Below are 16969 nucleotides of genomic sequence, written 5' to 3' on the forward strand. Positions count from 1 at the left end.
ATTAAATAATAAAAGCCAAATGGAACTAGTTATAAAATATAGCTTCGGTTTTATTCGACTTTTAATGATTTCAATATAAATAAAGTTATTTAAACTGGTATCTTAAAGCATTTTATAATTTCCGTGATCCCATTGAACAAAATACAAAATATTGACAAATTTTCAATGCTAAATTGTAGTTAAATTTCAGGCGAACCAAGATACAGCCATTGATTGAAAATTTGCGAAATGAACAGCATTAAAATGAGGCAGGCAAAGGTTAAATTATGTCTGCATCCACAGAGATGCGGCTGTAATAAACAAACAAGAAGGGGGACTTCCAAGGGGGGGGATAGAAGATAGTCAGTCAGAATGCAAAGCTTGTTAAAATTCATGTAATGCATTAACAGAGAACAACCACCACAAATTACACACACACACTCAGGCAGAGGAGGTCTGAGTCAAAAGGCCGACGGGCTGCAATGAAAAGGCAATTAAAGCGCAGCAGGCTGAGGGGAGAGCAGGGGCGGCAGAGGAGGGGCTGAGTTTCCACCAGGGAAGGGGATAATGCTGCTGCTGCTGCTGTTGCCGTTGCAGCAATCAATTGCATGCTTCAATGGACAAATATACGAGCATAGACAAGTGGAGAGCCAACTCAGATAGACATGGCCGATACGGACGCCAAAGCAAATGCGTTCGCTCGACTACAGTGTAGCTTCGATAGAACAGACAACTCAGCTCAACACGTATAATTATAGGATTATTGCTTGTACTTTGCAGGCAACGTTTTGAAGAGAGAGAGATAAGGTAAATTCTATAGATTAATACTCCACAAATTGTCATTCTTTTTTTTAATGATTTCATTTCTTATGAGTTAAGTCTAGGGACGTCCCACTGTATCTGCGTTTGTGCATCTGTGTATTGGCATCTGCGGCTGTGAGTTGTCCACGGCAGACACCCGTGGGACGGACGGCCATGCGACTAGATGGACTCAACTAGATAAAAACCTTAGTTGGCTTGGCTTGGCTTGGTACCCGGCCAAAAAGGGGGAAATAGGAACGGGGGCTCCAAGGTGGTGGCGGGAAACCAAGTTGGATTGGGCTGGGTGTTCGAAGTTGGAAGCAGAGAGCTGGGAGCTCAAACCGTCTGCATCTTCATTCGCCTCCTTCGACGGCGGCAGTCAAGTGGAACGGCACAAAAACTTGTTAACTTTTTTCGCTACAAAAGGTCCGGAGAGTGCCAAGTTGAGTCAATCAACCTGGCAACCTGCTCCGTCCTGCTTCGCCCTCTTGTCCGCTGCGCTCACTTGGCAGCAATTAATCAAAGGAGAGACCCCGGTACGAAATACAAGTCCAAATACAACCCAAAGCTGCAGGCTTTATTATGGCAATCAAGTCATTTACCTGCGCAAAACGTTTAATTATCACTTTTCGGGGCGGCAATTAGCAATTAGCAGACAAATTTTTGCACCTGCCACGCCCCCAGCAGCAGCTCCCATCTATCTTCCGATATTCTTTAGGGGAACTCGCCCAAACCCATATATCTCCGCATACAGTGGACTTATTGCAGCAAGGAGCTGGTGAGCGGAGGGGTAGACGGTGTCACAGTTTGCCACCTCATCGGCCACATTATCAAAGTCATAGGCCACGATCCGATAGCCGTTAAGACTGAGTTCCACGCAATAGATGACCTGCTCCAGGGTGCGAATATTGATGTAGGCCACCCAGCGGCTGTGTGGTAGGAACTCGGCCACGATCAGGTGGTCTGCAAAGTCCTGGCACGTGTCCACCATCTGCTGGGCGTCGCGATGGGCGTGGAAATCGCACTCATCTATCTGAACGAGAGCCATTTCTCGGGAGCGCCGGGGGCTGAAATTTTGACTGGACAAGCTAGGGATCTGGATTGATTCTGCTACAAATGTACTCCCACTTTACTTTTTATTGATTTTTCTTTGCAGCTCTAAGTGACTGCATTGATTTTAAAACTTTAAACAAGAAAATCCTAATAATTGCAATAAATAAGAAAATATCTTTAAATTACCTTTCAATTATAGAAATACTTATTTAATCCAAGAAAAATAATAGTTTTTACTCTACTCTAAATTGAAGTGTATCCCAAGCTTCCAATCTGAGAAGTGTAGCATTATTCCCTTCTTGTTTTCAAGACATTTTTCCGTATTATGCATCCGCTTAACTCCGCCTGCTTAGCCCCTTCCCTTATCTCCCTTGACTTCCTCAACTCGGGCACCGGGCTCAAGTGCTCTGGGTCCTCGGGGTCTTATATTCCACCGATGCTGCTGCTGGAGAACAAAAAGGACAAAAGCAAAGAGTCTCGGCTCAGACTCATGACAATCGACTTGGGGAGTGAGGAGAACGGGGTAGGGGGTTGGGCATTGGGAATAGGGGACAAGGGGTAGCCTGACTTGGTGTGATTTGGCAGCACATCCACAGCCACATGCAGAGCCACATCCACATTCACAATCACCGGCAGCGGCAGCATCTTTTCCCTTACTTTTTGCTGATGAAGTTGAACAATTTGAGATACGAGCAGCGAAGGAAGGTAACCGCACAGAATGAGACGGGGCATGGCTAAGGGAAAGAGACGGGTTAGACATTGGACGGAACGGACAGCAAGGTACGGACAACGGACAGAGGATGGAGGACCGAGTACGGTGGAACGTTCATTTAGTTGCCCATGGCCATGGCAGGCAAACGTTTTCTGGCCCCGGCTACCAGGCAAAAGTTCCTGCTCTGCTGCTCCATCTTCTAAATCTTTCTGCCAGCAATTCCTCCTCTCTGCGCTCATCCCTCCAAACAATCATGATGCTAAAAATGAAAAACTTTTTGCGACACACACGCAAATTTTTCTTCAATTTTCCTTTTACTGCCGCCTAAATAGTTGATGAATTATGCGACAGCTGCTGGGCGGGAAAAGTTGCGGAAAATTTTATTTCAGCACGCAGAAAAATGTAAAAACTTTCATCATTAAATCAAATAAGATAATATTGTGAAAGTTATTTAATGTTAAAAATATATTGATAAATTCCAAATTAAGTTTCAAGAGAAATTGTATGTACTGATCCATCCAGAATATATTTGTCCTAAAAATCTTACTTCTTAATTTTTAACTAATTAAATTAAAGACTAAGGACCTTCTTCTAAAAATATTTAGGCATCAAAATAGTTTTCTTTATAACCCTAAACCAAAATGCATTTTAAATTGTTAAAAAAGAATTTTCATACGAAAATATTTAACATTTAATATTTGTACGTCTCTTCTTGTGGTATTTTCTCACTGTATACACAAAAGTTCAGTTTCAATTTATTTTAATTGCGCTGACAGTTTACGATCTCCCCTCCCATCCATCTCCCTCGCACGACGGCAATCAAAAGGAATAAATGAGTTGAGCGGATGAGACGGCGGACAATGAGTGGAAGGGAAGGTTTTGGCATCGGGAGTAAGTGCATGACCATAATCCGACTTTAACTCTTTCACCGTTTCCCTGCCTGCCCTGAAGTGCACAGTGGCAAAAGATTATTTCAAAGACAAGGCAAGACATCCTCAATATTAATTATTATATTATTCATCATGGAAAAAATAATCAAATAATTCGTAGAAATTTAAATTTTAAGACCATGTTTGTAGTCACAATAGTGAATATTATCATGAAAAATGTATTTCAAGTATTAAAATATAAATGAATAATAAATAGAAATTTTTACTGTGCACCTTTCTACTTCTCCCCCACTCACAATACCCGATCCTCTCTTGCTCCGCCAACAACAATTGTCGGAGATTTATGAACGCCCCTTGCGCTTTAAATTGAATTCAATATTTTGCAAGCGCTGCAAGCCAAAAGGCAACAGCAACAACAACAACGACGCCAAATTGTAAACAACAAAGTTTTTTGTGTCCCGTTGACAGTTGCAGTTTTTTTCTGCTTTTTTTTTTTGTGGCGATTGCACATTTCATGGCTTTCTTTTTTCGCGCTGAAATTGATTTTTTTCCTTTTACCTACATTATTTTTCCTCGCTTCGTTTTCGCCTCACTACTATTATCAGCAGTGTTTATTTGTTCGAGCGAGGTGTGAAAGGCGTTGAGTGGGTGTGTGCCGTCAATTGAGCTGTTTTCAGTTATTCGCCCGGCTTAGCACAGTTACCAGTTACCGCTGCTATAGGCCAACATTTAGAATTCTTACCTGCAACGAAAGAGAGAGGGGAAAATTCGGAATTAGTGGAAAATTAAGGAGATTATTTCAGACAGGTTTCATGAACTGTGCATATTTTAAGAGCTTGCTAAGTGGCTCTGGTATACAAATTTATTAATTATGCGAGAGGACTTATAGCAAGATGTCTTAAAAGATTAATAAGGCTTATTTGTGATTACTTTTAAACGGGATCGCGTAACTTGGTTGTGTTCAACGTTTTGTGTTGGATTTATTTTCATGAATATTTTCAAATTTAAAATATTTATTAATATATATTGGTTTAATTTAGGTATAAAAGAGTTTTGTTCAGTGAAAAATATACTTTAAGAATAATCTAAAATCTCTAGTATAGAATAGCAACTATAGAAAGCACAGTACAAAGGACAGAAGTCACAACAGCAATAAAAACATCAAAAACACCAGCAACTTCAACAACACCAGCAACTTCAACAACACCAGAAACTACAACAACATCTACACTAACTCTGGCTATATTAGTGAGATGCCTAAGGTTTTTTTAACAGTTGTTTTTGTTGCCATTTTCGCCGCCAGGGCGCTACATCTTGTTTTTATTTTACTTTTCTTTCTTCTTTTCTCAAGCTTGTTGTTGTTGCTGTTGAGTTTTTTCACATACAACTTGTTGTTGTTGTTGGTGTTGTTGTTGCCTCTTCTGCGCCAGTCAATTCAATTTGAAGCCATTTAGCATCAATTTGCAGTAATTTGACGTATAAATTATGTCAAATTGCCGAGCAGCTTGTCATTGGGTGTATTTCGCTGTTGTTGCTGGTTTCAACCTTATTGTTGTTGGTGTTTTTGCTGCCGCTTTTGTTGTTATTGTTGTTGTTGTTGCTGTTCTCACTCCGTCAGTCGCTCGTTTTCGGTTCCTTTGTTGTTGCTTTTGCACCTTTTTTTATATTTTTACCCTCCGATTTTCGTTGTTATTGTGAGAGATTGTGTGTGCCCGCCAGGTAAAAACGAGAAGGTAAGAAACGAAGAGGGAAGGTGAGAGGGAGCGGCATCATCATCAAGTCCCAGTTGCCAGTTAACCCTCCAAACCCTTGGTCCTTCCCTCTAAAAAAAAACCATTGTGTGACTCGGTCGTCCCATCTTCCTCACTTTACACGGTAAATAAAATATTGTACTTGTGGGAAAATCAGGAGAAGTCTTACTATTTTACTGTGTAAATGTTTATTTTTACTGTCAATGACTCGGCGATTTATTAATTTTTTATCCCGATTAATTGATATAGTTTAATTTTGGCAATATTATAATGATTTATGGGAACCGAAGTATCTATTTTCTTAGATTGTTTAAAATATCCAAGTGGTTCTGTCCAGCTAGAAGTTTCCTTAAGTTTAATACCTTAAATTGCTTTTATTATAATAATATAAAACAAGATAATCACACCTAGGATTCTTTCAGTGTTTATTCCCCCTGTCCTTCCCATTTTACTAAGGCACGTTCGGCAGTGTGTGAATTTTATTTTCGCTTGTCGACACAAAAGAATTTCACTTAATACTCAAGCCAACAGAGACACACACATGGAAAAGGGTCCAGAGCAGAGGTTGAGCAGTAAAAAGTGCCTCATAAAGCCGATATATAAACTAATACCATCAGGGTTAGGGAGAAGGAGAAGGAAGGGCGAAACTGGCGAAGGCTGAAAAAGAGGGGCAACAATTTTTACGCTTTTGTGAATGTTAACATTCAAAGATATCATCAAAAAATTCACTGGAAACGCTTGTACAATAAAAAACGAAATGATAAAAAAAAGAACCAGCCAGAAGCCGACGATGGAGAAGCATCGAAGATCGTTTTCGGAGGGCAGCTCCGGTCCGAACCCCTCTAATTTTGTCGCCTCTTCTTTTGTGGATGAGTTGCTGTTGCCGTTCACGCGTCGTAAACTCGGTAGCACCAAGAAAGACAATGCAAACAGGAAAAACTTCCGTAAATAGCAGAAGTACACGGAAAAAAATGCAAGGCGATAAGATCAGATGATAATAAAGTTTCTGAATCGATTAAAAATAAGTGTATACATATATAAAAGAAAATTGTTTCTTTTTTCCGTATAATTATATCTTAGTATATCAATCGCTTTTATAGTAAGCAGCACAACTTCACAACAAAGACAGTATAAAGAATAAGATGCGTAACGGCATACGATTTTAATGGGATGTTATTTCTTTGTTTTGAAGTAAAACGTGTTCGTCTATAGTTTATTTTTTATTTAATTAACCGTCATTTACAATATCTGAATTCACATTTTAATATTCATGTAGTTTTTTGTTACATTTTCCTCTGTACAAACAGGGAAAGACAACAAAAGTCGAGAAAAGGGAACCTGTCACCATCAGGGCCATTGAGATATGCAAAGTTTCTCTTTCCCTCGGTACATTTTCTCAGCACTGCAAGCCATTTGAAGAATTTCCATTTGCATTTTAATTAAGTGAATGGACAAATGACCCCAGGGGCCAGAAAGCTAAGCGGGGGTGGCCACTGGTCGGGCAGAAAACTTTATTATCTGTACAAGCAATTATGCATATCATAAAACACTTTAAACATTAATGAGTGTCAGCAGCGGGAGCCGTACACGGCGAGGCAAGGTCCAGAGAGAAGCCGAGTCATCTTCTCATTTGGACCAAAAAAGCCAGAGACTCGTTTTCCATTCCATTCATTTACTTAGCCTCCCTCGAGACAGACGAACAACACGGGTTTGGGGAAGAAAATGTATTCACAGAGGTGTAAAAAAAAGGAACATTAATTCCCCTGTTGAAAACGTTTCATATTTCAGTAACTGCCAACTAACGTTATTTATCTCAAACAACAGAAATTCTCTCCGATTTTAGTTAAGTTGAAAACTTTTTTATTGTTCAAAAATAAGAAACGTTAAAAATCTGTTTTTATCTTTTATTAAGGTGCAAATACACCTGACATTACTGACATCTCAATAGTGTTTGTTTGCATTTCTCTGATGTATCCATCTTTACAAATAGCCTTTAGTTCGTTTATACATATTTATATTGAATCTTTAAGACCGCATTGTCTCCATATATTTGTATTCATCAAGTGTTTTTATTTGTTTTTGATTGTAGAGAAGACCAAATTAGTAAATATGTATGTATTATCAAGTGTGCAAACATTTTGGGGAGATCTCTTAAACGGTGATTGTTTTGTGTTATGGGAAAATAGTAAATATTTGTTTCAAATGAGAAACAATATACTAAAAAAGAAGGAATTCCGTAAGCAAATTCAAGAAAATCTATATATACAAAACATTATATTTTTCCTAATGAAAAAAAAAGATAAATAATTATTCTCGTTATTTTTAAAATATTTTTTATAAAATTGATTCCTAAAATTAAAAAAAATTTGTTGTATAAGATATACTTTTTCCATCATTAAGAGTCACTTTATGCGTCCATTGTTCATCAATTAATGAAATCCTTGACATTAGCATCCATTCCGATGATCTATTTCCCGCGCAGGAAACTCGGCAATAGATCATTTGCCCCCACAGATTTGCATGTCGGCTTATCGTTTATCATTTATCGTTTACACTTCCATCTCCAAATGGACAGCAACTAACGAAGGGGGCAAAGACACTGAGACAGAAACAAAAGCAAAACTAAGAGCTGAAAGAGACGCCCCCAAACTGATTCGGTTAGTTAGTTTATGGGCAAAGTCAGCGTGTTGCCACTTTATTGCCTGCTTTACATTTCTGTTAGTTTTCGGTCCGCACCCAGGGGCCAAAACACACACATTCACATACACACGCACACAAGCAAAGAAGTCGAGTCGTGTTATGCTTTGCGGCCAAATTAAAATTCGACTTAATCGTTTAAACATTTAAAAGGCAAACTAAAAGCCAGCAGGCGTCGCAAAGTTTCCCATTCCCCAGCTTCACCTCCTGCTTCCTTTATCCTCCTGTGTCCCCATCCCATCCCACCACCTTCCTTTTCCTCTTCCTTTTCCTTTTTTTTTTTATTCCTTTTTGCATGCGCAGCTCAACATGCGCCAAAAGTTGTAGCAGCCTGTTGCTGTCCCGCTCACACAGCCAGGCTTTAATGATTGAGCGCCATACAACAAACATGGCTGCCACTGCTCTCTCTCTCGCTCTCTTTCTCCCCCACAACTCCAAGCGAAAGAGAGGCACCGAGAGCGAACGAAAGAGATGGCCGCCCGAGAGTGGAGAACATGGAGATTTTTACGGGATAAGTGCAAAAAGCAGGAATGAGAGAGGAGATGCTCTTTTTGCAGCACAACTCAAATGTTAATTAAAATTTAAATGCTTACAGGGACCCGTGGCAAATTAAATGTTGATTGATTCATCACAGGACCTCTCCTCTGCGTCACTTCTGCTGAGCCGGCGAAAAAAACAGGGAGCAACAGAGAACAGTAAAGGGACAAATAAAATAAAATTGTCGCAAAAGCGCCGTTTACAAGTTGCCTTGACAATCGCCCCAAGTTTCAATTACCGCCGAATCGCTTAACTACCGAAAAGGGCAATAAACCCAAATGGTCCGGAAAATAAATGTGTATATTAAAGCATAAAATATATGTACGAACATTAGCGGCAGCAGCATCAGCATCAGCGTGGCCACTAGGCTAAATTATAAATCGGATTTATGACCCATAATATTTTTTGGGAGTCCAAAAGTAAGCGTAAATGTTAAGGCCAGAAAAAGAAGTAAATTAAACAGCTTGTCGAGTAATTTCAATTTAATGTTTTTTTTTCTTACTTGAACGTATTTAGTGCTTTTAATTGTTGAATGTGGATATGTATGAACATTAATGCTTTTCATAAAGTTTTACGTTGCTTTGTGAGGCATTAAGATTTATTATTAAAGATATAGATATAAAAGATATTAGTAATTAAATTTAATGAAACCCCATTGGTACTTATAGATTTAATTATAATAAGGCGGATTTTAACAATTTTAATCAATCAAAGCATCTAGCATGCTTTTGCTTGGCTAAAACTTGTTGGGAATCATAGAGTTCGTAGAGTTAGAACTCTAATTGCTAAGAAAATTTCCCTTCCCATTTGTTACTTTAACTCACTTTCCGTTTATTTTCAGTCCTTGCATGATCAGGTGCTTAAATTTTATAGCATGGGCGTAGTATTTATCACTGTTCCGTTCCGATTTAGTCATTATCCGAGCACACTTTAGTAATGCTAATTCTGTTGTTGGGGCCAAGATTGCTCCTAATGCCACGCTGACATGCAATCAAACTTTGGTTTTCCATTGTTCCTCATTTTTTTCCTCGTTATTTTATTTATTTTTTGTTGTTGTTTCTGAAAGGTTTCCACCTCTGACAAAAGAGGGCAATGAAAAGAATTCCAACTCGAGATAGACCCCGAAACGAAACGCAAAGAACTCGGAGGCAGAGTGTGTGTTGTTGTTGATAGCAATCAACATCAATTAAAGCAGCTGTCTGTCTTTCTGTCCCGTTGTTGCTGCTGTGTTTGCTGCTGCTTTAACCGTGTAATTATATTCGTTGTTGCGCCTTTTGGCTGCATCATCATCATCACCACGATCATCGGCAATGCATTATGCACTACTGCCAGCAACATGTTGCTGCTGCGCCTCCAAGTAGTAGCAACTGTCCGTCCGACTGTCTGTCAGTTCTGATGGCAACTGTTGATAATTATAATCCGCTTGTGGTTAAAATGGTGTTGCCTACCTTACTGGCGATAAGCGCGCATGAATAATTATGTTGCCGCTGTCGCTGAGCTGAGCTGACGTAGCTGTTGCTGTTGCAGCTAATGCTGATGTTGCTGCTGCTGTAGCTGTTGCTGTAGCAATGTCGCCTGTTTGGTTGGCTGTGCGCGACAACTCATGAATAATTAATGCACTGCGCCGCGGCGACTCTGTTTCTGTCGCTGGCTAAATGTTGCTGCTGCAACTTGTCTGCCGTATCTTTTCAATTACAGCCGGAAATCGTGAATTACGCCGGACAAGTCTTAGTTGGCAATAAAAGAGCAAAAAAAAAAGGCAGAAAAGAGCAGCAATGCCGTTCTCATTGTTGATTAACTTTGACAGTTGCTTTTGTTGCTGAGCAAATATTTATTAAATACACAGCAGCAATCTCCTCTGAGGGTGCCGACGACGACGACGACAACAATTAACACTCAAACGGCAGTGGCAACTATTATCAACTCAATTTGAATAAATTCGCTCGTGACAAAACGCAAAGGTAGGGGGAAACACGCTAAAGTTCCCACCTTAAATTAAATAAGCAATGAGTTTGTCTTGCAAAAAATACAAAAAAATAAAAATAGGTTCGGGGCGGTCGCACAATTGGCACTTGAAAGGCATCAAGATACAATGGCAATAACTGCAGCGGCAGCAGCAGCGGCAAACAAGCTAAACAAGTATTGCTGCTGTGCCGGGGAGCAGCAGCAGCAACATCAGCAGATAAAAGGCAGACAAAAGGCACGAGATGTGAGAGACGTCTAGGGTTGCTGCCTGGGAATTGAATTCCATTCAAAAGACGGCAGCAGGCTGTTTGTCATACTTGCAACAGCAGCAGCATCAGCAACAGCAGTGGCAGCATTGGCCAGAAGCAGAACCCAGTGAAATGGCTTACATGCATTTCTCTGCCCCTCTGCAGAGGCAGGCGTGTTGAGGTGTGTTGAGATAGCATCTTGCATAAAATTACTGCCAGTGGAAGCAGCAGCATCACCAGCAGCAGCACGAGGAGCAGGAGCAACAGCAGCAGCAGGAGCCAGAGCCAGAGCCACCAGCGACGTGGCTGCCTGATGCTATGCCACTGATAGCCTCGAAATTGTTGGCAGTTGCAATTTGCTGTTTGGAATTTTAAGCGAGCCAACAATGAAGTTCAAACCGAAGCGAAGTGAGGGAAACAAAAGCGAACAAAAAAGATACAAATAAAAATAAAATAAAAAAGCAAGAACCGAAAGGAAGAAAGCCAGAGGAGCCTCGACAGCAACATCATTCTCATGCTCATCAGCCAGCAGCTGAAAAGCCAGGGCTTCCAAGTTTAACCCGTCGTCTCTGGTATCGATTTTTGATTGCCTTTAAAAATATTCGATTTTCGGAACAAAGAAAGTCTAGATTGTTGCCGGCCAAATTGGTTTTTACTTATAGTTTTGGGCGGAAACATGTCATGTTTACATAATGTCTGATCTGTGGCTTACAACGTTAGAGGAAAGTCATTACAAGTAGTTTTAGTTTACTATTTTGTTTTCAGAAAAGTCTTAGTATTTTAAAATGATTTTTTAGATATTTAATATTGTAAAATGAAAAATTTAACTTTAATTATGTTGAAATAAAGGGAATATCAACCTAAGAGATATAATTGACATTTTAAGACAAGTTACTCCAACTAACTAAATATATCTACTTTTTAAATATATTTATTAAAAGAAAAATTCGTGTTCTTTTATAAAATGAATAGTTTTTCCTCTTTTTTTCAAACTTTAAAGCAATTTAATGCCATAAATTGTTTGAATATCCGGCTTTAAGCTTTAAAGGTAATGAAACTTGAGTCAGCAAGGATATTTAACGCCAGTTGGCGGATTAAATGTGTAATTTTTTCCCCCAAACTGCCACATTTTACCCAGCTTGGCTGAAAATGGGTTAAGTTTGGGGGCCCCTTGGTTCCAGAGTCAGAGCTCCGTTGAATTCGAGACCTGCGATTGCAATAAAAGTCAGCAGGCAGGCACTGATGTGTTGCTCCTGCTGCTGCTGCTCCTGCCTTCCTCCTTCCCCATTTGAATTTTATTTCACTGCTGCCTTTCGTTTTTATTTATTTTTTATTTTTTCAGCTCGCTTCCATTCAATTCCTGCTGCTGCTGCTGCTGTTGGCTCGCCATCTGAGCTTTGCATAAGCCCGTAGTTCATTTGAGCAAAAAACAAAACAAACCAAAGGCAAAAAAAAATCGAAATAAGATATAGCCAGGCAGCAGCAGCAGCCAGCACGATTTATGTTAATCAGACAAGAAGGTAGCGGGTTTTAGGGGATTTTGGGGGGGAAGTCGGAGTCGGAGTCAGCGCCAGCCAGTTGCATTCAATCATCTTTTATCTGGCAGGCATCGGCGGAGTTTGGTGGGGATTTCTTTTTCTTTTCGGTATTATGTATCGCTTAGTTGCATTTGGCGCACTTTCGGATTTTCTATCTATCTTTCTTTTTTTCACCAAACTCAAACCCAAACCCAAACGCACAGTCAAAGTTTGATTCGTGTTTTCGCATTTGGTTTCCCCAGAGAGACTTCAATTTGATTCGTTATCGATTTGATTTCAATTTGCCAAATGCTTTAGCTATTTATCTCAATGACTCACTCTGAAGCCCATTCTTTTTCGGGGAGAAAGTATCATTTCAACAAGGTATTCATGGGGTTTAAAACAATCGTTAATGAGGTAAAAATAAATAACTAACAGAAAAATAAATGTAATTTAATATTAAATTATTCAAAAAAGACTTTAATCTCATTTATAATTAAACTTTGTGGCTGCTTTACACAAATAAACTATTTTATTATGTTCAACTAGGCTTTTTATTACATATATAGAATACAAATCATTCCCTTTTATTACTTACTCAATAAAAAACAATAGTTAACGTGTCGGAATACCAACCTGCAATGAGAGAAATAATATTATTTAATTAATTTCAATTGAAATTCAAGAAATACAATTATTATAATAACACAAATATACAATCCCTTTTCAATATAAATTGTTTGCATTTAATTTGCAATTGAAAACCAACAAAATGATGTACACACACAATAAACACAAATTCCCAACTAGGGAGAAACAAGAGGAACTAGACCACGTTTATGGGTTCTGATGAAAATGAATTGTGGGAAAGCGGAAAATATCTGCCGACTCGCAAAAATTCTGCCTTAAATTCATTTACCAAGTTGAATTTTAAGTGCCCCAGCTTCATCTTCCGGCTCTCTCCTCCTCCTCATCCATCCACTCACTTTGTTTAGTTTGGGATGCTTTGGTTTCTCCTTAAATAATTCACAAACATTTTTGGCCAAAATGCTGGCAAAAAAACATATTTCCCGTTTTTCGTTCGTGTGCAGTTTATACCAGGGAAATTCAGAAGACAAGAGAGGCGACTGGGAATAAACTGAAATGGTTGCTAGCAGGGTGAGTCAGCTTTTATAATATATTTTTTTTTTTTTGTTTCTTTTATTTTACAGATTAAATTCTATATATGAAGTGGGTCTGAAGAATTTAGTTTTCTTTATTTCAATTAAAAATTGAATTACAAATTCTTATTTGGGATTATTTGTTTTAATGTCGACAATGACTTCACTGCATATTTTTTCTGTTGGTTACACTATTTTAAAGGATGAATGCAATGTGACCGTTCATTTTTTGCAAAATTCGTCAAGTTTATAGGAAAAGAGACTTTGTAAAGGCTTGCCAAATATCCTTAACTAAGAGTTTAAACTTTAAGGAAAAGTAAAGTAAGTATCATATTCTAGAATATCTTTATATCTTTAAATATTTCCTAGTTTTAACCCCTGGATCACCCTAACCCAGTTGTGGATAACATGCGAATGACTCGCTGCTGACTAGCAGCTGACTGAATGGCTGAAATGTTCAAATGACTGACTGCCCGTCCGACTGTCCGACTTGTTCTGCGCTCCTCTTCTGCTTTTTCCTCAACACAAAGTGAAAAAAAAGTAATAAAAAAAAGAGTAAGAAGATATATAGTAGTTGTGCCATTTCTGCGCTTTTCATGCACTTTTTGCGCCGGATGTGCAGCACGGCGAAAAAAAAAAATGCCGAAAAAGAGAGCACAGCAAAAGAAAATTGTAATTTCAACAAAGCAACGAAGAAAATGGCACAAAAAAAAGACCCGTTGGCCACTCCCGCACGCCCCCATCACTATTTTACAATTTTTTATACACACAAACCATACATATATCTATATATGTATATATATGCATTTATTTTGTGTAGTTTTTGTTGAACTAAAAACTTTTCGCCCAGCGCAAGGGCGGAGGCGGCGTCGGATAGGGTAAATGCGTTTTTGATGCTGTTTTCTGCTGGGTGGCTATGGGTTTGCTCTGGTCGCATTCTGCATTTAGCATTTTGTTTTTTTTTTTTCGCCACCGGCACTTGCCAACTTAAAGCATTAAGCTGATGCCAATTATGCATTGTTTGCCTGCTCCCGTTCCCCGAGTTTCGGAGCACTCTGGGCTCCCGGACTCTTTCGGGTAGCGATTGTTAGCCCTCGCCGGCTGATGATGGCCTGCCGCTATCGCTGTTGGGCAAAATTGAAACAACTTTTGCAATTACTTTCCGTAAACAAAACAAATGTGCTCCAGTCACGCAATCGCCTCCGTCTGTCCCCAAAACAATAATTACCAGGGCATTGTTCATGCATACATTCATATAATGGTAATGACAATAACGAGCCTGAGCGGTTACCAGAGGGTGAGGGGATGGTACCAGAGAGGAGGGAGAGAAGGGAATGGCTTGAAAAAGGTAAGAGGGTTGACAGGTGGAGGCAGAGTTGCTCGCTCGTCTTGAACAAGTTGTTAAATTGTTATTTTAGCGCTTTGTTTGCCCCTCCGCACTCCCAGTCCCGGGTAGTGATTAACAGAACTCAGGTACGTACAGTGAACGCCCACAAATAAAGAACCCTAATTGAAGTGTTTTCCCCCCCTCAATCACGGTTAGTGAAGATGCATACAAAAAGTTATGGCTGAAATAATGCCATAGAGGGGACTGTAAAGCCAATCAGTGAAAAAATCAAACCTGCAATCTGTCGGATAAATTGTTGTCTTAGGGTTAACCATAGATTGGTTGGGTTACCCGTAATATAACATTTAAATGGGGTTACATTGAATTACTTGGGCGTAAGTTTGAAAAGAGGCATACTTCTAAACTCCAACTTATATGACTAACAAATTCAATTTAGCAATGTATATGTATGTATTTTTCTTTAAAAGCTTTATAGATTTCTGATGTAACAAGACTTATTAATGCCTCAAAGTTGAAAGGGATATGACATTTATGTTCCCTTGTAATTTACCGTCTGCTATTGTGTGGTTAAACCCTCATGCGTATATCAGATATATGTATATGCATTTGTATAGATGGCACACACCCTTATCGTTGGTATTCTCACTCCCTGCCCCTTTCTCATTTGCATATCATATTTTTCGAACTTGCCGCATTCAGGGCGAGTGGTATGCAACAATTTTATTATTACGTTTATTTGACTTGCATATGTGCATACATAAGCAGTTTGCCACAGGACTGTCGTCAGGAGCGACAGGACAGGACACTGGCAGCCGGATTGCAATTTCCATTGTCGGTTGCTGCTGTGAATGGTTGGCTTGGCTTGGTTTGGCTTGGCTCGTAAATCCTCACGGATACAGAGATACAACAAGCACATGCCCAGGGCAATTCTATTACGATTCTCTCGCTCTCTCTCTCTACATACATTTATTCCCTGTGGGATCTTCCTCGATTTAATTACGCCCTGCAATCGACATGGAATTGTTTCAACTGGCCAAAATCGGAGTTTACAAACACCTAGCGTCCATTGTGTCTGACCTCGCTTATCTCGATTGGTATGCATCCGTGTCGGCCCCCTGCTCAAAATTCACCCACTCGATAATTCAATTTTGCATGCCATTTAATGTGTCAGGATACAAGGATACAAGGATACACGGTAGTGTGTGTGTGTGTCTGTTTTTGTGGGGGGATGAAGTCGACTAATTTCAATTTTCCATAAAGCGAACATTGTTCCAAGCAAAACCGCACCCAATCTAATCAATTTTGCATATACTGCACAAATTATATTTGTGTTTTGTCCACTCCATTTTGCAATTCAAATATTATTCTCCACCGGAGTGTGTGCGTGCTGTTCCACCACTCCTTCCTACTTCGCAGCATTACTTACAACTCCCAGTCACGTACCGAAGTATGAGAATTCCGAAACCAAGTTGAGGATGTCTCTTTATGGTGAATACTTGGCGATTTTCCTGCTCTACTACGGGAGAGTTGCCTGGGTGTTATGCCCGGATTTGGCTGAAATAGTTTTTCAAACTGCTTTTATTTATGTCCATTGATCGGTCTCTGGTTCAATAAATGTATTTCCTTTTCAAATATTTGTTAACGCTTTACGAAAATAAAATAATGATTTTGTTGCTGGTGCTTTACTTGGAATTTATTTTTCTGCTGCGTAGACTGAAATTAGAGCACCTTGCGAATGAACGAAAAGTAAAAATCACTTAGCTGTCAATGTTCCAATTAACATATTTTTCCACTCATTTATTTAGCCAACTTTTGCATTTCATTCTCGACCCACGCCCACGCCTTTAACTTGAACAGAAGCAAACAAAATAAAATATATACCTTCGCATACTTTTGGGTTCAATGTCTCTTGACCAAAAAAGTACGCTAAATTAAAGCAAAGTCAGCAAAAGCAAGCAGGCGAGAAAATAAAAATAAAATAAAACGATTGTGTCAATTTTTGAATGAAGTCTTAATTTAAGTTAATGTTCGCGCAATTTACAATTTTGTTCGCCTTGTATGTAGATCACGTGGCCCACACACCACGGGGAGCATTAAATTAATTAGCAGCCCGCAATTGGCCCGATTTTGCGAATTTACCCAACAAATTGCCGCATAACTCAATTCCCTTTAGCCAGTGTGTGTAGTAAAGTGTTGTATTTCAAAGCCAATAAATAATGTAAATTAATTAGAGTGGATTTTTATTTCGCACAAATATGTGCACTGAGAAATAAAAGGGAGGAAAGAATATATATAGTATATATAAAGTCTT

The 16969-nt window shown here is 39.2% G+C and overlaps 3 protein-coding genes across 4 annotated transcripts in view; 1 reads left to right on the forward strand and 2 right to left on the reverse strand.

Annotated features, from left to right (window-relative positions):
- The window catches only part of sbb (scribbler), a 94567-nt gene that overhangs the window by 32623 nt on the left and 44975 nt on the right, over positions 1–16969 (reverse strand). The window lies entirely within an intron of this gene.
- LOC108076663 (protein GSKIP homolog) lies at positions 1337–1897 on the reverse strand. The gene has a single exon (XM_017169596.3). It carries the CDS (start codon positions 1826–1828, stop codon positions 1478–1480), a length of 351 nt encoding a protein of 116 aa, XP_017025085.1. The 5' UTR covers positions 1829–1897; the 3' UTR covers positions 1337–1477.
- On the forward strand, positions 10513–10644 carry Tango8 (Transport and Golgi organization 8). The gene has a single exon (XM_070284745.1). It carries the CDS (start codon positions 10513–10515, stop codon positions 10642–10644), a length of 132 nt encoding a protein of 43 aa, XP_070140846.1.

The sequence above is a fragment of the Drosophila kikkawai genome, chromosome 2R (genome assembly GCF_030179895.1).
Source record: "Drosophila kikkawai strain 14028-0561.14 chromosome 2R, DkikHiC1v2, whole genome shotgun sequence".
Classification (NCBI taxonomy): Eukaryota; Metazoa; Arthropoda; class Insecta; order Diptera; family Drosophilidae; genus Drosophila; species Drosophila kikkawai.

Coding starts and splice junctions, on each gene's coding strand:
- LOC108076663 (XM_017169596.3), bottom strand. CDS start 1,828: ATGGCTCTCGTTCAGATAGATGAGTGCGATTTCCACGCCCATCGCGAC.
- Tango8 (XM_070284745.1), top strand. CDS start 10,513: ATGGCAATAACTGCAGCGGCAGCAGCAGCGGCAAACAAGCTAAACAAG.